Here is a 24,609-nt window from a genome sequence, read left to right as displayed (position 1 = left end):
AAGAGCTGGTGGCTATTGCCCCTGGGTCTGGTTAACCAGGCAAAGGGAAGAAAAGGAGAGGGCAGTGGTACAGAGGGCTCTGCAGCCAACCCTGGTGACCAGTCTCCAGAATAAGGGCCTGGACCTTTCCATCTCCTGCAGACATGTCCCACTACCTGAACCCACCAGGACACCACCACGGAGGGTGTGGGAGCCAGTGGGTGCAATCTGAACAGGTTAGCCTTCTTGGCACAAGCACAGGGGAAGGGTGAGGAGTGGACATGGAAGCAGAAGATCCCATTGGTATTCAGAGGAGGGGCAGTGTTGGGATCCTCTGTAGTAGGACCCCAACACTTGCTGGTGAGCCCACATCAATCTCCATCTGCTCTCCCTGCAAGCACGCACTCCTCCCAAGGATTCCTCTTGCTTTCCTCCATCCACCCTTCAGCTGTACTGGAGAAATCCTGACAAGACTTTTCACAAGCAAATCTGGGTGTGGTCACACCTATAATCCCTGCTAGTGAGAAGCTGAGGCAGGAAGATCAAAATTTTGAGGCTAGAGGGGGTAACTGAGTAAGACTTTGTCTCCAATAACAAAGAAAACCACCACAGTAGCTCCAATAAATGAAACTTCAAAGAGCCATTCCATAGGGGTGCTTTGCCACTAAGCTTAGACCCCAACCTTTATAAAGATTTTTTAGAAAGGGTCTCACTAAATTAAGGCTGTCCTCACACTTGCAATCCTCCTGCCTCAGTCCCCTAGGTGACTGGGATTGCAGATGGGCAACACCATGCCCAGTTCAACTGATTCAGTCTTTATTTGCTCTTTTTAGATATACATGACAGTAGAGCGAAGTCTGACATACTATACATACATGGAGTATAATTTATTCTAATCACGACCCCATTCTTGTGGCTGAACATGATGGGGAAGAAAAACTTCCACCGGAATGAACCCGCTCTGGGTGACCTTCCACCTGGACATAATAAACATTATTAATTAGGTACAGGCACCCAGAACCAACATCATCTTAAAACCGAATGCCAAGTACAAAGATTTTACCTGATTAATCAAAATGTATTTGTGCTACTTTAACATTATCCATTCCACGAAAAAACTATACTGGGCAAGCAGTTTATTTGCAATCCAGCGCCGCCGTCCCAAGCGACAGGTAATCGACACTTGAGGAGCCGCGGAGGGTCGGCTCTTCCCCTCCAGCGGGCTCGCGGGCGGGGCGCGGCCCGGGGTCCCTCCCGCTACCTGCGGACGACCGCACCCAGCGGCCCGTCGAGCTCAAGGTTACGGGCGCCGCCCTGCGCCGCAGCGCCGCGCCCCGGCCCGCGACCCCCGCCCGCGCCACGTGCGCCCCGCCCGCCCGCCCGCCGCGAGTCACAGAGGCGAGCGCGCCCCGCCCTGCGCCCGGGGCCCTGGCGGCCTGCGGGGCCCGCCCTCGCCTCCCTCCCGGGCGGCCGCGGGGGCGGGGCCGGCCCTGGGCCCGCGGCACCGGGCGGGCTAGTTAGTCGGCCGCCGCGCGCGGCCCGGCGAGGCGGCAGCCGGTGAGTAGCCACGTCACGCCGCTCCGGGAGGCCCCGCCCGCCGCCCCGGGCCACCCCCCCCGCACAGCGCCTCCGCCCCGCCCGCAGTTACCGGCCCGGGCGGCGCGCGCCCGGCGGACCTGGCTGCGGCCGCGGCCCCGGCGGGCGGCGCCTCCGCGGGGTGGGCGCTCGCGGCTCCGGGCGGCGCGGCGCGCGCTGGCGGGCTGCGGGCGTGCGCGGCGAGGCCCCGGGCCGGGGCGGTTGGCGCTGCGTTCGACGCGGGCAGGGCGGCACGCCCGGCGCTGCACGGCCTCGGCGGTGGCCACGGCCGGGCTCCCGGCGGCGAGGTCCCAGGCCGGAGCCAGCCAGTGCCCCGGCGCAGAGACGCGCGGCCGAGCGCCCCGGCCCCGGGCGCCCCCCGGCCGGGGAGGTCGGGACGGGCGGACGATGTCTGCTCGCGCCCCGGTGTCCGCCGCTCGCTCTCGGGAGGACCTGGCGGCGGCGGCGGAGAGAGAGTCGCTGACGGCCGCGGCGAACCGGCCGGCCGAGCAGCCGCCCCCGCCGGAGCGGGAGGGCAAGGAGGCGGCGAGGGCCGCCACGAGCGCGGGGGCGCGGGGAGAGCCGTCGCCGGCGCCGGTGCTGGGCCACAGCGTGCCCCAGGCGGCTGTGCCCGTGCGGCCGCTGGCGCTGCACCTGGCGCACAAGGCGCGCGGGCCCGGGGGCCCCTTCGGCGGGGAGCCGCCGGCCGAGGACGCCCGGGAGCCGCCGGGCGCGGCCGGACCCGAGGAGAAGCCGCCGCCGCCCAAGGAGAACCCCTGGACCAAAAAGCCTCCCCAGCACGCGTCCCCCGCCGCGACCGGGCCGCCGCCGCCCGCGCTGGAGACCCTGCAGGCAGGTCGGTGCGGGGCACGGGCGCGGCGGGCGGCGGGGGGGCGCCCGGCCGCCCGAGGTGCGGGCTCCTGGGTGTCATTCACCGCGCGTACTTACTTACATGGACATCGGGACGGCCGCGGCAGGAAGAGGTGGGACCTCAGTTCTCCTGGACCGGCTGGCTGGGCAGCGCTGCCCGGCCGCCCGGCCGCGGCGCCCCACGTGCTCGCGACTCGGAACCGGCACTGCCGGGCGTCCCCCGGGAAAGTTTCCTGGACTTGTCACGGAGGGTTGGAGCCTATCGGAGCTAGGGGATTGGCTTGCCGGGGGGAGCGCACGAAGGCAGTCTGTCCTGGTGAAGTAATTGACAGCTGAAAACCTCCAGGTCTTTGAAACACTGCTGAACAGTCGTGAAAAATGAGACGCCAACTGTAGTTGATATTAAGGTGCCTGGATAGTGTTGGGTGTAGTTGAGATGCGTAGTTGACTCTAAGAGTGGACTGTGGTTGGATGAACGGTCCTCTTCCAAGGTTGAGTTAGCTCTTTGCTTCAGAGGGGGTTTATGCGTTTGCATTTGAATGCTAACTAGTGCCTCGTAGCTCTTGGTGCTTTAGTTGTGGGAATTGCAGATTTTTGTTTAAAAAAAAATGGTTGCACACATCACTGCCAAAAAAAAAAAAAGCAAAGCAAAGCAAAACACAAATGCTAAGCTAAATGAAGACAAATAGCGGTATCTTCTAAATTTGCTTTGTAAATTAAGTTGTAGTAAATTAGTTGAAATTTTTACTTTGGAATTTTACTTTCAGGTTGTGTTTCTTAAAGGCTAGTAATGGAATATGAAATACTTGAGCACATTTTCAGGTTTATGAAGGTCAAATGAGAAAATGGATGTGCTATAAATGTTATGTTTTGTTTTATTTTGGGTACTGGATATCGAAAGCAGGAGTTTGCTACTGATGAGCTTCAATCCCCAGTGCTTGGTTTTTTGTTGTCGTGTTGTTTAAATTTTAGTTGTAGATGGGCACAATATATTTTTATTTTTCTGTGGCGCTGAGGATTGAACCCAGTGCCTCACAAGTGCTGGGCAAGCAAGCACTCTTACCACTGAGCTACAATCCCAGCCCCCAGTGCTTTTTATTTTATTTTTTAAGATAGGATCTTGGGAGTTGCTTAGAGCCTCAGTAAGCTGCTGAGACTGGCTTTAAACTTGGGATCCTCTACCCTCACTCTCCCTCATTGCTGGGGATTATAGGTGTGTGCCACTGGGTTGTTTCTTCTGAGAAACTCTTCAAAAAGAGAAAGGTTGAGTCAGTTGAGTTCTTCAGCTTTTGCATGGAAGTACTCTATTAATTCTTGATAAAATTTAGGGCACTTGGGGAAAAATTTTTCTTTATATTTAGTATTGGCATAATTACCTCTTAGCTGCAAAGATCTATTTACTCTTAACTGAAGAGAACACTCTTAAGCAAAGTCTCCATAAAATTTGGCAATGAGGGACTGGGATTGTGGCTGAGCAACAGAGCACCCCCCTAGCACATGTGAGGCATTGGGTTCCATCCTCAGCACCACATATGCATAAATAAATAAAAAAGGTACTGTGTCCACCTACAACTAAAAAAAAAATTTGGCAAAGAAAGCTTTAGTGGGTCATTTTATTGGCTGACTACTTCTAGACTTTTAAAAAAGTATTCATTGAACTACCAAAATACAAACTCCTTGTTGAATCTAAAATCAATTTTAAGAGATTAATTATCCTTATCTTACCTTCATTCTCCAATCTTCTTTGGAGACTAAGAATAAAGTAATGCATGCTGAGCTTGGTGGCACACACCTATAATCCCAGCTACTGGGAAGGCTGAGGCAGGAGGACTGTAAGTCCAGGCCAGCCTGGGTAACTTAGCAAGACCTTGTCTCAAAAAGCAAATAACTGGGGATGCATAGCATAGTGATAGGGCACCTGTGGGTTCCATTCATAATACCATCCCCCCAAAAAAAAAGTGATACTGGATTTCAGTTTTGCCGAGGTCTCCACAGGCAACTCTTCTCCCATTTGCGTCCTCAGGAACACCTTTCTGCAGGCCTGGAGCACCACAGTAACTGTTCTCTATTCCCAACTCTGCACTGTTCTCCCACAGCTTCTTTTAAGTTGAAAGACTTAGGTTAATTAGAGAAGAGACTGGTGGTAGAGGAGTGCAGTGCTCTGAGAGATTTGGGTTCTAGTGCTATTATTACTAACTATTGCTGGGTCCTGAAGTGGATGGAGACAGCTCCTCCAGTTCTTGGTACCAGAGTGCCATCTTTACAACCTGACTTCCTTGAGTTTCTGTTTTCCTAAGCAAATTTGCAATTTGAAGAATAAGGAAAATATCCATGCAGTATGGTGTGTGCCTGTAATCCCAGTTATTCAGTAGGCTAAGGTGGGAGCATCACTTGATCCCAGGAGTTTGAGACTAGCCTGGGCAACAAAGGGAAACCTCATCTCAAAAAAAGCAAAGGATAATGAAATAGGGCCTGAGATGGTTTAGCTTTCAGAGGTGAAAGCTCAGGAGTATTCAGTTAGTGATACGTTCATAGATGCCTATATAATTATTCTGTGGAAACCCTTTACTCTTTTTTTTTTAAAGAGTGATTTTTTTTTTTAAAGAGAGAGAGAACTTTTTTAATATTTTTTTTTTAGTTTTTTTAGTTTTCGGCGAACACAACATCTTTGTTTGTATGTGGTGCTGAGGATCCAACCCGGGCCGCTCGCATGCCAGGCAAGCATGCTACCACATCCCCAGCCCAACCCTTTACTCTTGAAAGAGAAAGGGAAGGATATTAATTAGGTGTAACAACAGACTTAAACTGCGTCTATCTGGGCAAACCTGGAGATAGTGTCACTCTGTTGATGAGGTAAAGGAATTCCATCCACTAACTTCAACAGGGGAAGTATCTCAGGACATGAATCATGACTTCTCTGTACTTGAGAATATTCTGATGTAAGGCAGATCCTTGATGCTCAGCCCTTGAAGACACTTTGTTCCACTTTTAGGATGGTTCTGGTGGAGAGTGACTATTATAGCAATCCAGCCAGATAAAGCAGTCTTTAGCCAAAGCCTGGCCCACCCCAGGTCACCAGACTATAAAAAACCTTACCCCAAACTCTGTTAAAGTGGTTTTATTAAAACCCTTTATTAAGATCACATATGTCCCAGCAAGGTAGTGCGTGTCTGTAATCCCTGTTACATAGGAGGCTGAGGCAGGATAATTGAAGTTTGAGGTCAGCCTGGGCAACTTAGAGAGGCCCCATCTCAAAATGTAAAAAGACCTGGGTTTAGCTCAGTGGCAGAGCTCTTGCCTACTATGCATCAAGACCTGTTTTCAATCCCTGGTACTGCAAATAATAAGTAAATAAATCACAATATGGGATTTATTAATCACTTGCCTGTTGCTATGGTTGCATTTTCTTTTTAAAGATAGAGAATTTTAGTATTTTTTAGTTTTCGGCGGACACAACATCTTTGTATGTGGTGCTGAGGATCGAACCCGGGCGGCATGCATTCCAGGCGAGCGTGCTACCGCTTGAGCCACATCCCCAGCTCTATGGTTGCATTTTTCATATTAAAATTTAGCCTACTACTATAATTTCACAAAAACATAAAAAAGCATTGGTGTTTTGTCCATCTTTTTCAGCCTTATTTTCTTAACCTTTTTGTACTTCCGTCAACCCTCTTTTCTCCTGATATCTGTTTCTTGGAACCTCTAATAACTTTATTGTTATTACCTTAGTGAAGTACTTTTAAGTGAGTTATTCAAACGATATATATATATATTTTTTTTTTTTCCTTACTAAAAACAAAACTTTGGGGGCTGGGGTTGTGGCTCAGCGTAGAGCACGCCTCTCACATGTAAGACCCTGGGTTCGATCCTCAATACCACATAAAAATAAATAATCAAAATAAAGATATTGTGCCCATGTATAACTAAAAAAAAAAAAACAACTTTTGATGTCCCCTTACCAAAAAAGTTCATATTTTTTACTGAAGAGCTTTTTAGAACTTTCTATTCAATTACCAGATAGTGTTCTCCATATATGTCTTTAGAATATAAAATATCAATCTTTTTTCTTGTGGAACAGAACTCACAGTGCATGCTAGGTATGCACTTTACCTTTGAGCTATTTTTTATTTTGAGACAGAATTTCCCTCATTGCCCTGGCAGGCCTTGAACTTTGGATCCTTCTGCTTCAGCCTCTGAAGTCATCTGGAATTAGAATTCTTGTGTTTGGGCAGGCATGCATTTACCACCACTGCCGGCCCCCCTCCTTTTTTTTTTTTTTTGGCCTTACTGGGGGCCTTGTGCATGCTAGGGAAGTGCTCTGCTACTGAACTACATTCCCAGTCCTTGATGCAACTTCTTATTAAAACTGCTAAGAATTATGATCATGAGAATAAAGGTGAGTAAATTATGCATTCTGTTGAAGTTTTTGTCTTGAGTATCCAGGCTCTTAAAAATAGTTATCTTTATCTTGTTTGGGGGGTGGGTCCTGGGAATAGAACCCAGGGGTGTTCAACTACTGAAACACATCCCCACCTCTTTTTACTTTTCATTTTTAGACAGGGTCTTACCAAGTTGCTGAGGCCGGCCTCCAGTTTGTAATCCTGCTTCCTTAGCCTCCCTAACCTCTGAGATTAAAGGCATGTGCCACCATTTTTGGCTTCCTTTATCTATTTAGAATTATTTCCTTGTAGATTTCTGTGGCTTAGAAATAATATTTTGAAGGTATTGGCATATTGCTCAAAGAAGTTGTACTGCGTGGTATGGTGTACCCCTGTAATCTCAGCATGCCTAGCATGGTATGGTGTACCCCTGTAATCTCAGCAACTCTGGAGGTTGATGCAGGAGGATCACAAGTTTGAAGCCAGCCTCGGCAATTTAGCAAAATCCGCTCGAAAATTAAAAAATAAAAAGGGGGGCTGGGGATGTGGCTCAAGCGGTAGCGCGCTCTCCTGGCATGCGTGCGGCCCAGGTTCGATCCTCAGCACCACATATAAACAAAGATGTTGTGTCCGCCGAGAACTTAAAAAAAAAAAAAAAAAATTCTTTTTTTCTCTCTCTCTCTCTCTCTCAAAAAATAAAATAAGATAAAAAAATAAAAAGGGTTGGGGATAGGGCTTAGTGGTAGACTGCCCCTGGATTTAATTCCCATTGTTGAAAAAAGTTTTGCAGTTTTATAATGTCTCACCAACAGTGTTTGAAAAATAAAGATATGTAGATCACATATTACGTAGATTTACATATATTTGGAGTCACTAGTAGCTTAAGTTTGTTTGGGTTTCATCTGTTTGAATATGAATGTGAGATTAAAGTCTCAGTATGGGAAGATTTTTATTTTTATTTTTATTTTTTTTTTGGTACTGGGGATTGAACTCAGGGGCACTCGACCACTGAGCCATATCCCCAACCGTTTTTTGTATTTTATTTAGAGAGAGAGTGTTGCTGATTAGGGCCTCACTGAGTTGCTGAGGCTGTCTTTGAACTAGCTATCCTCAGCCTCCATGCCTGATTGTTTATATATTTTTAACTCAAAGATTGCTTTATTCTCTAAACTGGCCATTGCTGTGACTTATGGGATGTTGTTTTGTTGGAATAATGTGTTATTGGTAGATGCAGGTCCCATGCTCATATTTGTTTTTAACATTTACTTGTATCATATTTAGCTAGATGGCTGTGCCCTCTCTGGTCATCTTGCTAGGTGATGAGCCAAACTGAAAGACAGTGTGAAGCTGCCTTTTTGTTTGTTTGGTACTGGGGATTGAACCCAGAGGTCCTTCACCGCTGACCTGCACATTCCCAGTCCTTCTTTATTTGATATGGGGTTTGGTTAAGTTGGGGAGGCTGGCCATGAACTTGGCAATCCTCCTGTGTCAGTCTGTTCTTGTCTTGGATTTCAGGAGTGCGCCACCTACCCAGCCCAATGATAGTCTATCAGGAGTTGAGTTGAAACTTACTGTATTAAAAGTGTCATGTTTCCAGTTTTCTGTGTGCTGTTAACCAAAGAATTGGTCTGTCAGTTTATTATAAGTAAGTGGTACTACTTTCTGCTTCTTGACATGTAAGATCAGCTTGCATCTGTGTACTAAAGGCAGCTGATTTCCTACTAGGAAATTAAGTTTTAGAACTATGAATTTTGTTGGGAGTTGTGGCTACACCAGCTTACTGAAATTGGTATAGTAGTTATTTTGTTAAATAGTTATAAAAACAACTCTTTGTATTTTCTTTAGAGCTCAGTTCCCCCAAAATTATAAAAGCAGGAAAACTCAAGACAAGGAAACCCAATAAGGTATGTCTTCATAGGGATAGTTCTTAACCACATTGATTGTGAACATTGTTGTTAGGAATTCTTAATTAAATTTTTTTTCTAATTGTTTCATTAATGTTAGTTTAAAGATAGTATTCTAAAGAATTGTGTCTTTGATACAAATCATCATGTGCTTATGTTATCACATGTATTTCAGTTTAATTAATGTCATAAAGTAGTGCTCAAAGTTTGATCTAAGACCAAATCATTTTTGTTTCAAAGTGTTCTGTTTTTAGAAACTCTAATTCACTGGGCAGATATCTGCAAATAATAAAATATGGGTAATTTTTGAAATTGCTATCACTTTGAGCAATTTTTTTTCCTATTTAAATATCCTAAATGAATTTGCAGGTATAACACATATTTGTTACTTTTTAGGCCAGTGATTTCAGCGATATGGCAAACTGGCCAACACCAGGAGAGTTAGTGAGCACTGGAGTAAGTATTATTTTAAGGCTTTTAAAACTAAATAAATAAAATTAATGTATTTTCAACATGCAGAATTTGTTTTACTCAGAATCCAAAGAATCACGTGAGGGACAGATGTAAAGACTTGATGATCAGTGAGAAGGCTTTTTTGTTCATTTAATTTGCAGTCATCCTTGGATGCTGCACTTGGTGGCATAAGTTTACCCTTGGAAAGCTTTACTTGTTTTTTTCTGTAATAATAAACACATACTAAAAATTATTATTTTTTTAATCCTGGAAATTGAAATCAGGATTTCATGTCGGCTAGGCAAGTTCTCTTCCACCGAGCTATATCCCCAACACTTTTTATTTTGAGATAAGGTCTGTTACTGAAAACTTGGGCTCCTCCTTCGTCATTCTCCTTTGTAGCTGGGATTACAGGCATGTGCCACTGTGCCCAGCTGAAATTACTTTTTAGTGTCAAATTGAAGAGTATTTTATGTTTCAAATTTTGTGCTGGATATGTGTTTTATATACAATGTTTTAAGTATATACCCACATGCATGTATATATGTGCATAAATCATACTAAGAAGTATGCAGTGGTCTTGTGCCATGGTACACCTGTAATCCCAGCAACCCTGAGAGTTGAAGCAGGAGGATCACACGTTTGAGGCAAGTCTTACCAACTTATTGAGACCCTCTCTCAAAATAAAAAAGGGATCACGATGTTTGTTACTCAGTGGTACAGTGTCCCTGTGTTCAATCCCTGCTATCCCCAACTCGCCCCAAGTATATAATGAATGAATTTTTAATTTAACTCTAAAAGGATCTCTGAAAGATGGCTCTGAAGGATCCGGTCAGGAGCTTTTCAAGAGATGCCTTGTATCTGGTTGTGTGTTTTCGGTTGACATTATATACCCTTTGGCATTTGTAATTTGGTGTGCAGTATTACTGGTGTGTAACTGTGGATAGCTTGACTTAAATAGCTTAATTGAGTTATAAATGACATAGAGTAAACTGCACACACAAAAAGCATATAATGGGTGAAGTTTCGACCTGTGTCACATCTGTGAACACCTCACCACAGTAAAGATGATATACTGGGCTGTCCGCAAAGCTTTCCTCACACTTTTTTGTAATTCTTCCTGTCCCCTTTATCCCTGCTGTCCTAGCAGTTGCTGATGTGCTGTCACTAAGTTAATTTGTCTTTGTGTGTGTGAACTCACACAGTAGGCATTTTTCCCTGGTTTCCCCTCAGCATGATCACTGAGTTCCATTCCTGTGTCCATCTTTGTTAGTGGTGCGTGCTCCTGTATGGCTGTGGCACCATTGTTGGTTCACTTGGGCTGTTTCAGGTTGGGTCATTACAAATCAAACCACTACGTAAGCATTTCTGTACAAAACTTCATGGATATATGCTTTCCTTTTTCTTGGGTGAATATCTAACAGTAGAATGGCTGGATCATATGGTAGCTGTTTGTTGAGCTTTTTAAGGAACTGCCAAACCGTATACTTCTACGAACAGTTTATGAGAATTTCAGTTACTTCACATCCTTGGTAACTTTTAATATGGTCAGTTTTTAAAAATTAGCCATGCAAGGTGCAGTGGCACATGTCTCTAATCCTAGCAACTTGGGAGGCTTGGGCAGGAAGATAGCAAATTCAAGGCTGGTGTCAGCAACTTAGCAAGACCCTATTTCAAAATTAAAAATTTTTCAAAAAAGGACTGGGGATATACTTCAATGGTTATAGCACTGTTGGCGTTCAATCCTTAGTACTAGAAAAAAAAATGTTGCCATTATATAAGTGTATTGCATTGTATTTTTGTGTTTCTCTGAAGAATGTTGAGTAAGTATATTTTCATATATATTTGCCATCTATATCTTTTTGAAGTATCTGATCAGTTTTTGTCATTTGTTTTTTAAAATGGCTTTCTTTAGTACTGAATTTGGAGAGTACATTATGTTTTACATACAAGTCCTTTCTCAAATTTTAGCAGGTATTTTTTCCTAGTCTGCAGCTAGACCTTTCTCCAAATTAACATCTTTTTTGTTTCCTTTTGTTTGTTTTAAAAATTAACATTGCCTTTTGAGAAGTCTGTTTTTAAAATTTTGATAAGTGTTTGTAATGTCTAGGTGTACTACCACATGTTTTTTGAAACAATAGTGAAAATGTTAATGAAAATTGTTCCACTCAGAAAACCTTTTTGCAGTCTCAGAGTGTCATCAGCCAAGGAAATAAGAAGCCACAAATTAGAAAAGAAAAAGAAGAGAAGGTTGAAAAGAGGAGTAACAGTGAGAGCAAAGAAAACCGGGAAACAAAATTAGACGGTCCTATTGAAAATGTGAGTGAGGACGAGGCCCAGTCGAGCAGTCAGCGGAAGAGAGGTCAGTCTGTGTCCACCTCGTCTGACTTCCAATTCTGGGAGGAAGTGGGGGTAATGAGGGTTGTGTTCAGCCTCTGACCTCTATTAGAGGGTTGTGTAATTGTTTAGGATAAACTGTCTGATTTACTTTTGTAACATTTCAGGACTATTAGGCTTTCCTGTTTTGCATTTTTTGTGTTCTGTGCAAGAAAATGGAATGAAGTTCCACTACAGATATATTCTTAAAGTTTTAAATATTGTTGTTTAAATCTGTGTTGGAACTGCTTCCTGTTTTTTAGGGAGTTCTGAGGAAATGAAATGCTTCATTATTTTAAGAGAAAAATGAGAACAACTTTAGTCAGTTTTTTCCCTTGGTACATGTCCCTGAATAAGTTACACCTTGAGAGGCTGGGGCTTTGGCTCGGGTAGAGCGCTCGCCTAGCACTTGCGATACCCTGGGTTCGATCTCGGCACCACATTAAAAAAAATAAAATAAAATAAAGGTATTGTGTCCAACTACTACTAAAAAATAAAATTAAAAAACTTACACCTTGAAGGAAAAAAAATTACTGTCTTTATATTCTTTTCCATTTTCTCTTCTGAACTAGTCACATTTAGGGATGATTTATCTGATTTATGAAAGCCTATATTCTTTTGGTGTTCTGGGCATAGGCAGAGTAGCAGGAGATGGCCTGGGAGACATGCAAGGTCCACAGTATACAGGGTCTTAGGGACTTTTCAATTCAGTGTTTCATTTTCAGTGCCATGGGAAATCACTGAAACATTTACTTTTACAGAGGCAATATTAGCACAGGACGGGGGCAAACAACTTAACTGCAAGGAACAATCTATACTGTGCACTTGAACAGTTTTGTCTTTTAAATGAACATTAAATTTTTAGGGCTGGGTGTGGTGGCAGGTGACTATAATTTGGGAGGCTGAGGAAGGAGAATCATAAATTTGAGGCCAGCCTGGGTAGTTTAGCAAGACTGTGTCAAAAACAAAAAGGGGGGCTGAGGCTGTAGCTCAGTGGTAAAGAGCTTGCCTTGCATGTGTGAGGCACTGGGTTCAATCCTCAACACCACATAAAATAAAGATACAGTGTGTTCATCTACAACTAAATAAATATTAAAAAAGAAAAAAGAAGGGTTAGGGATGTAGCTCGGTGGTAAAGCACCCTAAGTTTAATTCTCAGTAATGCAAGGAAAGAAAGATAAACATTAGTTCCCTTGATACAATGAGCAAATGTTGATTGCTTAAAAAAAGAATAAATAGGTAGAATCCGTTCATCAATGGTTGTTAGAAAATCTGTCCCCAATTTCTTTCCAGTTTCTTAACCCACTTTATTAGTTCTTTTTTCTGATTCCTGGATACACAGTAGTGTTTTTGTTTTGTTTTGTTTGCGGGGAGGCGGTACCAGAGATTGAACTCGGGGCACTTGACCACTGAGCCACGTCCCCAGCCCTATTTTGAATTTATTTAGAGGCAGGGCCTCACTGAGTTCCTTAGCGCCCCAAGGTTGCTGAGGCTGGCTTTGAATTCAGGATCCTCCTGTCTCAGCATCCTGAGCTGCTGGGATTATAGGAGTGTGCCACACATTTTCAACTTTTAAAGAAGGGCTTGTTTTGCCTGGAAATGTCATAGAATAAGAGTTTTCTTTTCTTTCTTTCTTTTTTTTTTTATATTTTCATATTCTGTTATCTTTTTTGAGAAAATGAAAAAGGAAAGTTTATTGCTTTGCTAGCAAAGGAGAAACAGAAGGGACTCCTATCCCAAAGGCTGTGATTCTGCCTATCTGTAGGAACAGGGGGCTTTATATATATATATAGGTTTTTTAAAAAAATTATTTATTTTTATGTGGATTTATTTATTTTTATGAGGATTGACCTAGTGCTTCACACAGTGTGAGGCAAGCGCTCTGCCACTGAGCTACTGCCCCAGCCCCAGGGGGCTTTTAAAGAGATGGCTCAAAGGCTACATTCCAGGTGTTCTCTGCTGAAGTTGTACTTCACTTGTGAATTTGGGACAGTCATTTCTGAGATCTTCTGGTGCCACCAAAGTCTGGATTACTTCATTCTTATGGTGGGTGTACTCAGGAACAGGTAAATCTGCCTAGGATGAGGAAGAAAAGGTAATCCTGTTTCCCCTGAGATTAGGCATGGGGAGGGATTAGGGAGGAGCAGGGAGAGAGGAGGAGAAAGAAACATGTCCATTTTAAAAATGGCTGCAGTGGCAGAGCAGCCAGGGCTATATGCAAAGCATGAAGTGGGCCTTGGTCCATTTCCCCTCTGTCAGTTTCTACACTCCAGTTCTGTGGGAAATGGGCAATGACATCTCCAGACTGCTTCCCCCTGAGAGGGGGAAAAGTTGGAGGAAGTCACCCAAAGTCCTTGTTCTCTGTCAGGTAGGGTGTGGACAGGTGAGAGCATTCAGCATCAGGGCAGTCCAGAGGAACACAGTGGGAAGGCCTGCGCAGGGCAGGGATCATGATAAGCCAGCAATAAACACAACAGAGCAATACCTTTTTGTTAACAATTAGCACAAAAACAGTATTTCAGCCTATTCCATGCTCTTAATCAAATCCATTGGTTTGCAGGATTTTAGGAAATCAGTATAGTAATTGTTTAATGATATTCTTAAGTTACTTTTGCTTAATTACTTTAGTAGTTTTTTTCTTTGCTTTCTTTTGGTCGAAATTTATAGATTGGACAAAGTACTGAACATTTTGAACCGTAAGCATGGAATGCATGAGAGTAATCCTGAGATTTTTCCTGTCATAGAACATGACAACTTAGCCACTCTGTCATCAGGGAAAGTGAATTTGCTTATCTTTCTCTCCTTTAGTTGGGAAGATACAAAGGAGCTGTTTAAAATATATATATATGTGGTTACATTTTGAGAAACCTCATTCTCTAGTAGTAATCCAGGATAAATAAGCATTTTAGACAAAGATCTGCAACTAAGTGTTTTGAACCAAGAGCCTGGCTTGGTAATGTGTACTGTGTTTTTATTAGATAAACTGCATTTTCAAGCCTAGGACTTCAGTATTAGACAAGAGTAGTATATGTAGTAGTATATGTAGCTTATTCATCAGAATTAAACAAAAAGTACCCGTTTTCCTTTTAGCAAAAGAATTCCAACAGTACTCTTATTTTAAGTATTTTACTTTTTAGTTGTAGTTGGACACAATACCTCTATTTTATTTATTTTTATGTGGTACAGAGGATAGAACCCAGGGTCTTGCACGTGCTAGGCAAGCACTCTATCACTGAGCTACAACCCCAGCACCTATCACTGGCTTTTAACTTAAGTTTTAGAAATATTTACAAAAATAAGTTTATCAAGGATCTAATTCAGAAGGAAGAAGATTGTTTTGTACTCTACAAATAATCCCTTTAAAGGCAAATTAAATCATTTGCTTAGATAAATTCACATACTTTCAGATTTGCAAACGTTTAGTGAAAATTATGCATTGTTGTTGTGTGATTTTATTTTGTTTTCTTCAAGCTAATAAACACAAGTGGGTACCACTGCACTTAGACGATGTAAGACCAGAGAGTCAAGAGAGACCTGGATCCCGGAACAGCTCTCGGTGTCAACCTGAAGCAAATAAGTCATCCCATAATAACAGGAGAAATGACACACGAAGTAAGTCACAGTCTAGATAAGAGGACTTTGGAGAGCTTGGTGTTGGTGCTCAACTGTCTATAGCACAGTCCCTTTGAGAGTAGAGTGCTCACATGTGGCCCTCTAACCCCAGCACCCCCAGTGTATTTCATAAGCACAGGATAACCATAGCACAGTTAACAACAATGGGACTTAATGCTTATACAGTGGGACTTTTTACAGGTAGATTTTCCCAGTGACAGATATTTGACTTGTTTTTACTCCCCCCCAACTCCAGTACTGGGAATTGAACTCAGTGTGTTTTACTACTGAACTATATCCCCAGTTTTTCTTTTTCTTCTTATTTTGAGTAAGAGTCTTGCTAAGTGGTTGAAGCTGACCTCGAACTTTAGATCCTCCTGCCTCAGCCTCCCAAGTTGCTCACTTTTCACTAACCATGAACAGAGCTTGGTGCTGATAACACCAAGGTCGCGGGTTCGTTCCCCATATGGGCCACCAATTGCCGCAGTCTGGCTGGGCACAAACCACGAGCCACTGAAGCAGGAACAAACTTTATTTTTGAACTGCAAGAAAACACTTCACACATGATCCTGGGGAATTCTCCCGAACTCCACACCGCTCCTCTAGGAACCAGCCACCGGAAATATCTCCTCCGGAAATCCCGCCTCCTGTACTTCCCCAACCAATGGGAACTCTCGGGGAATCCCCATGAGAACTCCAAAGTAGCGGCCGAGGCGGATAGTAATCCCTCGCCTGTCAACCAATACTGTTGGCAAAATGCCAGGGGCCATACAGACTCGGCCGTGGCTCTCAGCAATGAACAGTGATGCTATGAACATTGTAAAATAGGTCCATTTGTGAAATATGTGTGGACATATTTGGTTACTTAAATCCCGGTGAGTATATTACTCAGTCCTATAGTAAATTAGCTGGCTTTCGTCACCGTAGTGAAATGCCTGGCTCAGCCTACTTCTGAAGTAAGGAGGTTAATTTGGCTAGTTGTGGAGCTTCATGTCCAAGATTGGTGGCCCCATTGGTCAGAGTCTCTGGGGAGCGCTGCACGTCAGTGGGGAGCACAAGTCAGAGAGAGTGGTGATGCCCACAGCCAGGAAACAGGAAGGCTGGGCTTCCATAGTCCCTTCCAGGGGCATCTCCTCAGTGACTGAGGACCTCCCAGTGGGGTGACTGAGACTAAACCTTTAGACATTTAGGACATTGAGCATTCAGATTAGCACATGGAATGCTTGTTAGTGTTTTTTATGGTTGGAATGGAACCCAGGGCCTCGTACATGATAGGTAGGTGCTCTACCACCGAGCTACATCTGTAAATTTTGTGAACAAGGTCTGAGTTGCTGAGGCTGGCCTTAAACTTGTGGTCCTCCTGCCTCAGCTATCCAAGTGGCTGAAATTACAGAGCACTACTCTGCCTGGCTTAGACTATTTTTCTGCTATATTGTATGTGTACTTATCTATATTTTGCTTTGGGTTGATTGCTTTGTCTCGGTATTTTTTTTTTTTTTTAGCATGTTCTTCTTTGATTCTTTTAGGTATACATCAGGTAATAAGAGCTAGGGATTGATTGATTCCTTTATTCGTAGAAATACTTGATAGTTTTTTCTAAAGCATCACATCAAGAATAAAATGTCTGGGTCCTTTACTGGTGGTCCCATGAAGACTGAGTTGATTGGGACGTCGTTAGCCTTATTCATTTGTTAGAAAGTGGGCCGCTGGGGGGCTGGGGTTTAGCTTAGAGGCAGAGCATTTGCCTAGCGTGCGTGAGGCACTGGGTTCAATCTTCAGCACCACATTAAAAAAATAAATAAAATAAAGTCCACCTATAACTAAAAACAAATACTTATTTAAAAAAAAAAGAAGAAGAAAGAAAAGAATGGGCGCTGTGGCACATGCCTATAATCCCAGTGGCTCAGGAGGCTGAGGCTGAAGGATTACATGTTCAAAGCCAGCCTCAGCAAAAAGAGAGGTGCTAAGCAACTCAGTGAGACCCTCTCTCTAAATAAAATAGAAAACAGGACTGGGGATGTGGCTCAGGTGAGTGCCCCTGAGTTCAATCCCCATACCCCTCCCCCCAAAAAAAAGAACGGGAAAAAAAGGTGGCCCCTCAGGCTTGCACTTCTTGGTTTTATTTCATTAAAGATCATTCTGCAGCCACTCCATGTGCATAATCCCAGTGACTGGGAAGACTGAGGCAGGAGGCTCAAGTTAGCAGCCAGCCTAGTAAATTTAGACCTTTCTCAAACACAGTAATAAAACTGGGGATGTAGCTTCTTGGTAAAGTACTTGACTAGCATGCACGGAATCTTGGGTTCAATTCCCAGCACTGTAAAAAAATAAAAGAAAAAGGAAAAAGAATTATATTAGAAGAACTTTAAACAAACAAACAAACAATTGAAAGAAGCCAGGCTCATGGCACATGTTCGAAAACCTAGAGACTTGGGAGGCTGAAGCAAGACGATCAAAAGTTTAAGGCCAGACTTGAAAAGTTAGCAAGACCCTCTCTTAAAATAAAAAGGAATGAAGCTCAGTGATAGAGCACCCCTGGTTCAATCACCATTACTGGTGTGGGGGGTGGACACAGAAAGGATTACACAATGAATAGTTGCTAGCCAGTCTCATTCTAGTAATTTTGCTGGGTTTTGCTGTGCTTAATTCCTTCATCTGCTAAATCATGTGCAAGATACCATACTTCCTCAGTGACATCAAAGAGAAAGCACCCTGTAAGAAAAGGAACACTACTTTCTTAGTAACATATAAAATCTAGTCAGTAGTTAGATTTTATTTCTTATTTGTTCACAAAATATTACTTTAAAAAATGTTTAAAATCTCATTTAAGATTTTGCTATTCTGATATTAAAGGACACTTTTAATAAAATTAAGATTTTATTGTTAAATATTGATTATGTAAGAAAATGTATATATAAAGTTACAAAGAGTTATATATTGTATTCTTATACAGTGAACACCGGAAACTGAGACATGTTAGCAGGGACATAACATGTAATCCCAGTGACTCGGGAGGTCAAGGCAGGATTGCAAGTTCAAGTTCATCCTGGGCAATTTAGACCCTGATAGCTCAGTGGTAAAGTGTCCCTGGGTTCAGTACCCAATACGAAAAAACCAAAATCAAACAAACAAAAAAACCTCCCTATGTGGGCTTTGCAGTTTTATTCAACACTCTCCCATCTCAGAAAAAAAAGAGATGGAATGTTAAAACTTTTGAAATTGCCTTGCAGTTGGTGAGGGTGCAGGGCATGTAAAGGAATTAAACATGGTGGGGGTGGGGGGAGAAGAAGAAATCGCTGTGCAGTATGACTATTCTTTGGCAGTAATTTTTTTACTCTTAATTTCCTGATGTGTTCATGTTTATTAGTTGTGTTGCTATAATTTATCTGTTTTCTTTCCCTCTGCTTAAGGGCGTTTCACTTTTCTTATACTGTTTCTGGACATTTGTATCTTGCTGTTATTTTGGTACTGGGTATTGAACCCTGGGGCTCTTTACCCCTGCCCTTTTTGATTTTGAGACAGCAGTTGCTAAGGCTAGCCTTGAACTTGTAAGCCTCTTGCTTCAGCCTCCCAAGCCACTGTGATCACTGGTGTCTGGCACCAGAGACGTAATTTTTTTGTTTTGAGGATTGAACCCACATCCAGGGGCAGTTTACCACTGAGCTATATCTCCAGCTCTTACTAAAATTTTGAGACAAGTTCTTGCTCAATTGCAGAGATTGGCTTCAAATTTGTAATACTCCTTCCTGAACCTTCCAAGTTGCTGGAATTACAGGTGGAACCAGAGAGATTTTTTGACAGATTCCTATTGAATCTCTTTAAATGTGTATCTTTCTGAAGACTGCCTGGCTACTGTCATCTAGTTACCCAGTGATTACTGTGTTTTCATAAATATAAACATGTTTTTTACAACAAATTGAAATGTTAAAAATTTTATTTTTAAAGGTTGGAGGCGAGACAGAGAAAAAAGAGATGATCAGGATGAAGTGTCCAGTGTGAGGAGTGAGGGGGGTAATATCCGAGGTTCCTTCAGAGGTCGAGGAAGAGGAGGACGTGGACGGGGAAGAGGGCGAGGCAGAGGAAACCCTCGAGGTATGTCATGATTTTTGTTTTGTTAAATTTGATGAGCTTGGGGTAAAATAAAAGAGCAAGCCTTCTGGTTTGTTTTTTTTTTTTTAAAGGCGGGGAGAGAGAGAGAGAATTTTCAATATTTATGTTTTTAGTTCTCGGTGGACACAACATCTTTGTTGGTATGTGGTGCTGAGGATGGAACCCGGGCCGCACGCATGCCAGGCGATTGCGCCACCACCTGAGCCACGTCCCCAGCCCCAGCCTTCTGTTTTTCAAATTATCCTTTTATGTCACTTATTCTGGTCTGATAATAAGAATGGGTCACACTCGGGGGCAGTTTACCTCAGAGCCACATCCCCAGTCTATTTTATTTTTCATTTTGAGACAGGGTCTCCCTAAGTTGCTCAGAACTCGTGACCCTCCTGCCCCAGCCTCTTGAGTGGCTGGGGATTATAGGCATGTGCCACTGTTCCTATCAAGGTTTTATGTTTGTTGTTGGCTCAATATGTCATTTTGATTTTTGTTTTTTTGTGTTTTTTTGTATCAGAGGTTGAACCCAGGGGTGCTTAACCACTAAGCCACTTCCCATTTTATATTTTATTTTAAGATGATCTCCTTAAGTTGCGTAGGTCTTCACTGAGTTGCTGATGCTGGCTTTGAACTTGCAATTTTCCTGCCTCAGCCTTCAGAGCCACTGGGATTGTAGGCATGAACCATCACACCCAGCTGAATTTTTATTAACGGATTCTTCCCTTTTTTTTTTTAAATTTTAAAATTTATGATTACATTTCTTTTTCTTTCTTTCCATCAAGTAAACTTTGATTATTCGTATGGTTACCAAGAACATGGTGAAAGGACGGATCAGCCATTTCAAACAGAAGTTAACACCAGTATGATGTATTACTATGATGACGGTACGGGTGTTCAGGTGTATCCTGTGGAAGAAGCATTGCTTAAAGAGTATATTAAGCGTCAAATGTAAGTTGATGTGTGATTTAGGCAGATAGTAAAGTCTGTTGCAATAACAAACTTTAATATTATTGATAAAGAATGTTAAACATTTTCTAACCTATTAGTAAAAGTTGAAGAATGTTAACTTATTATATTTTTTAAGGAAATATTAGTAAAATAGGTTATGTGTTTTTTAAAACGTCACATTTCAATCATGTTCATGTGTTGCCTGCATTCTGATTAGATATTTCTCTTGTCATTGCATAATATGACTATATATATAAATGTAAAGCTTTCTTCTATATATTATTTGAAATGAAACAGGTGAAACTTGGATGAAATTTGGATTATTATTTGCAAATATTTTCACATTAAAATTTACAAGTGACAAATATAGTGGCAGATACCTTTTGATTTCTTAGCAGTTGATACCTTTTGATATCCTTAGCAGTTGACTTGTAAATTCTGAGGTTTTTTTTTTTTTTTTTAACCTTTGAAGTTCTTTCTTTGTGACACTGACTAAAGGGGACTGTTGCTTCTATTCTGCAAGGTCATGTCTTGCTCACAGTAGTTACTTCCTGAGTGCTGAATTTGAAGTCAGAAGAATATTGGTTCTCTTGTTAAGAAAAAAACAATATGCAGAATACCCTATACATATTACCATTGTATAGGGTATTCTGCATATTTATACAGTGTGTTTACGTAGTGGCAAGGAGAAAACCTTCTCATGTGATTTGCATTAACCAATTTAAATGTTTTTTTATCCAGACAAGGTGAAGGAAGAGCGGCTATTTTTGAAAGGGCACAAGCTTTTAAAAAATACCTATTTTTATTTAAGAAAGAAAATGAACCCTGTTTTATTACTAGAAAATGATGATGTCAGCATTTGCTGGCCCCTCCCAGGACGCCTTCATGGTGGATTGGGTTGGCTTACAATGTGGAGCAACATGTTTATTTTGTTCTTGCTTCTTTTGTTACAGTTGATGCAAACACTGAAGAAAAGGGCCAGACTCTGGGCAGAAAGTGCCTGGCCTGTGGCTATCTACTTTGTACCATTATTCCTGTCCTTTTTGTAACTCTTGCTGCCAGGTCCCTTGTGAGACCTGACACTGGACTTGCAGCTCTGTGTCAGGACCCTCGGCCTCCAGTGTGCTCATACACATGAGGGAGGAGCAGAGCCACTTCAGCGTTGGCAGTTTGACATGCATTGTAGAATGCAGAGCTTCTCAGATAGGATACCCAGCGAAACGTCCGACGTGGCGTTAGTCCTGACCCCCTTTTTTGTTGGTGGTTTCAGCACCAGGGCTTTGGGTACATATTAGTGAAGCACCAGGTTTAGGGTGGCTTGTCCTGTTAGCATTCTTTGATTTGTAGGTCCAGCTTTGAGGACTCATCCTGTGACTTCGTGTCATTGAGGTGTCTAATATAGTATGTGCAGAGGCTGATGGGGGTTAGATGTTGTGTTTTGTTTTGTTTTGAGATGTCATGTATAAAAGTCTACCTCACACTTGTAGGAGAATGATATTAAATGTATTTTACTGGACTGGGGATTGGACCCAGGAGCTGACTCATGAGACAAGTGCTCATTTTCTCGGCTCTTCATTTTATATTGAGAACGGTGTATTGCTAAGTTGCTGTCCTTTAGCTTGGAAGTTCTTCTTTCTCAGCCTCCCTTAGTAGCTGGAATTATAGGCAAGTGCCACTGTGCCTGCCTGATATTTAGTATACTTGGAAGAAAAAGTCTTAACTATTCAGTTTCTCGCAGCTTTTTTATATCATTTTAAGTGAAAATTATATTTATTTTGATGTCAGAATGTTTGGATATTAATATTTTCATTGTTTCTTGGGGAAAATCTCATGCAGCATTCAGATTTAGAGGTTAGTATGTTTGCAATCTACTAACATGTTTTAAAATACTGTAGATAACTGATCTAAGAATGTATTTAGATATTATAGTCTTCGAAAGTATTATATTTTTAGGGAAGCTTGTTACTGACTTGGGGAAGTTTGAGTCTAAAAACAGTTATAACCGGTGACTGTCAAATGTCTGTTTTAATGTCCACAATTTTAGAATTTCACCACATGTACTACATGCCTACCAGACACTGTGAACAAATAGGGCTTTTGAGGCATAACAAAAATGAGAATGTTCATTTCTTCAGTCTTTAAGAATAAATGACTGGCTAGTGTTACTATTTTTTTTTTTTTGGTACCTGGGACTGAACTCAGGGGCACTCCACCACTGAGCCACATCCCCAGCCCTGTTTTGTATTTTATTTAGAGACAGGGTCTCACTGAGTTGCTTAGTGCCTTGTGGTTGTTGAGGCTGGCTTTGAAGTCAAGATATTCCTGTCTCGGTCTCCCAAGCTGCTGGGATTACAGGTGTGAGCCACCATGCCTGGCAATTTGCTAGTGTTACTGAGGTGTTAGTTGTATTTCACTAATGTCTGTGAGAGTTTTGCACTTTGATAGGGTTTCTTTCAAAGTTAGAATTTGGCCTACATGGTTCAAAGTTATTTTGTCACTGAGTTTTACCCCCCAAAATATAAACTGGTGTGCTTCCTTGTAATTTGCCACCCTCCTTTGAAGATTTCCCATGATTTGGAAACAGTGTAGGATTAATAAACCATAAGCCTGTAGAGGACAGATTATCACTGATGTCATGGAGTATTGTGTACATTTTCTTCTGGTTATTGTCTTGCTCTATTTAGAACCTTTATATTCTCTCTCTCTCTCTCTCTCCCTCCCTCTCCCCCCCTCCCCCCTCTCTCCCCGTCCCTCTCCCCCTCCCCCTCCCCCTCTCCCTCTCCCCCGCCCCCCACACATTTTTTTGTACTTGGGATTGAACCTGAGCCACTATTATACCACTGAGGTATATCCCCAGTCCTCTTTGTTTTGAGACAGGGTCTTGCTGAGGGTCCTGTTAGGTTGCTGAGGCTGGCTGTGTGAACTTTTGATCCTTCTCCCTAAGACTCTCAAGTAACTGGAATTATAGGCTTATGCTACTGTGCTGGGCCAGAATCTTAATTCTCATTTTTCTATATGGAGGCTATTTAAATATGTATTTCTCAAAAGCTATTATTATTAAATGTATTCTGAAGGTTAACTTTGTGTGTCAGATTTGTGATTATTGATCATATTGGAAGATCATCTTTACATTTCTCTTTGGGGCAAGTTTAAGTGGGCCTGTAGTTTTGTGAAGAAGGTATCTAAGCCTCTTCTGCATTTTTTTCTCCATATACTTGATGGTGTCATTGATAATTGTGGTTAGTTACATTCTTTGCTTTCTTTTCCCTTTGCCCCTGCTGGGTATCAAACCCAGGGCCTCTGGCGTGCTAGGCAAGTGCTGTCCCACTGCACTGCATCCCCAGACTTTATTTTGAGTTGGGGTTTTGCTTAATTGCCTAGGCTGGTTTTACTTGGCATCGTCTTCCTTCACCTCTAAGGTAGATGGGATTGCAGGCTGTGCCACCTCGCCCTGCTCCCTCTTCACTCTCGTGCCTTACAGATGTGTCTGGAAAGAAAGGAGGAGGACTGGCGGGAGGAGGCTCAGTTGTAGAGAGCCCACTTGGCACGTGGGAGGCTCTGAGTTCAGTCTCTAGAAACACGTAGGAAAAAGAAAGGGGATGGAGGAGAATTTGGATCTTTATTCACATATGTAATGATTAATGTGTGTACACATGTGCTTGTGTTCAGTGAATTTTTTCTATGCGCTGAATGATTACTAGGGTTCAAAAGTACTACATGATGTCAATATTTTGTCAATATAGAAAACAAAACTTCTGTACATTTGATTGTGACTTCAACAAAGGACACTTCCAATCCAATAATACGATTTTGGGGGCTGGGATTGTGGCTCAGTGGTAGAGCATTTGCCTAGCACATGTGAGGCCCTGGGTTTGATCCTCAGCACCACATAAAAATAAATAAATAGATAAATAAAGGTATTGTGTCCACCTTACAACTACAATTGAAAAAAAAAATGAATATGATTCTTAGTGATTAAGGAAAAGCTGGGCTACAGTATGTTGACATATGTTTAGCTTTGTTAGTGTTTTAGTGAAAAAGAGGTAGCTTTGTAGTGAAATTTTCACAGAATTTACTCATTAGTACTCAATTATTGATTTTTCCCCCCACTGGGAATTGAACCCCGGGTCTTGTATACGTGAGGTGCGCACCTCACTTCGGAGAGACACTCAGCCATTTTTTTCTTTATGTTGTTTTGAGACAGGGTCTTGCCATGTTGCCCAGGCTGACCGGCTGACCTTGGACTTGGGATCTTCCTGCCTTAGCCACCCAAGTAGCTGGGATTACAATGTGCCACTGCACCTGGCTAATTATTAAACTATTTTAAAGTAAAATGAGCTTTTTGTTCTTTGTGCTTAGGTAAAGCTGATCTGAATAGAAGGTAGTGCTGGTTTTATGGAAAATAATCAGTA

General features: G+C 42.5%; 2 protein-coding genes across 14 annotated transcripts in view; one reads left to right on the top strand and one right to left on the bottom strand.

Moving 5' to 3' along the window:
• Window positions 1-2,637, bottom strand: part of Mfsd8 (major facilitator superfamily domain containing 8) — an 88,980-nt gene extending 86,343 nt beyond the window's left edge. Inside the window, exon 1 of one of the 3 annotated variants that reach the window (XM_013362966.4) lies at window positions 2,507-2,637. In XM_013362966.4, the coding sequence (XP_013218420.1) occupies window positions 2,507-2,514 (8 nt within the window). In that variant the 5' untranslated portion in view covers window positions 2,515-2,637. The remainder of the gene's footprint in view (window positions 1-2,506) is intronic. The other 2 variants (XM_078020707.1, XM_078020708.1) reach the window with 2 other exon arrangements.
• The window catches only part of Larp1b (La ribonucleoprotein 1B), a 95,279-nt gene continuing 72,082 nt past the window's right edge, over window positions 1,413-24,609 (top strand). For 2 of the 11 annotated variants that reach the window (XM_078020679.1, XM_078020677.1), the window contains exons 1-7: window positions 1,775-2,410; window positions 8,649-8,707; window positions 9,104-9,163; window positions 11,333-11,522; window positions 15,008-15,148; window positions 19,094-19,240; window positions 20,032-20,197. In XM_078020679.1, coding sequence (XP_077876805.1) covers window positions 1,963-2,410; window positions 8,649-8,707; window positions 9,104-9,163; window positions 11,333-11,522; window positions 15,008-15,148; window positions 19,094-19,240; window positions 20,032-20,197 — 1,211 coding nt within the window. In that variant the 5' untranslated portion in view covers window positions 1,775-1,962. Of the gene's footprint in view, window positions 1,537-1,774; window positions 2,411-2,842; window positions 6,821-8,648; window positions 8,708-9,103; window positions 9,164-11,332; window positions 11,523-15,007; window positions 15,149-19,093; window positions 19,241-20,031; window positions 20,198-24,609 lie in introns of those variants that run through there. The other 9 variants (XM_078020685.1, XM_078020683.1, XM_078020678.1 and 6 more) reach the window with 9 other exon arrangements.

This window comes from Ictidomys tridecemlineatus, chromosome 9 (genome assembly GCF_052094955.1).
Source record: "Ictidomys tridecemlineatus isolate mIctTri1 chromosome 9, mIctTri1.hap1, whole genome shotgun sequence".
Classification (NCBI taxonomy): Eukaryota; Metazoa; Chordata; class Mammalia; order Rodentia; family Sciuridae; genus Ictidomys; species Ictidomys tridecemlineatus.
Note: the sequence above shows the minus strand (reverse complement) of the source record. Positions and strands in the feature narration are given on the sequence as shown.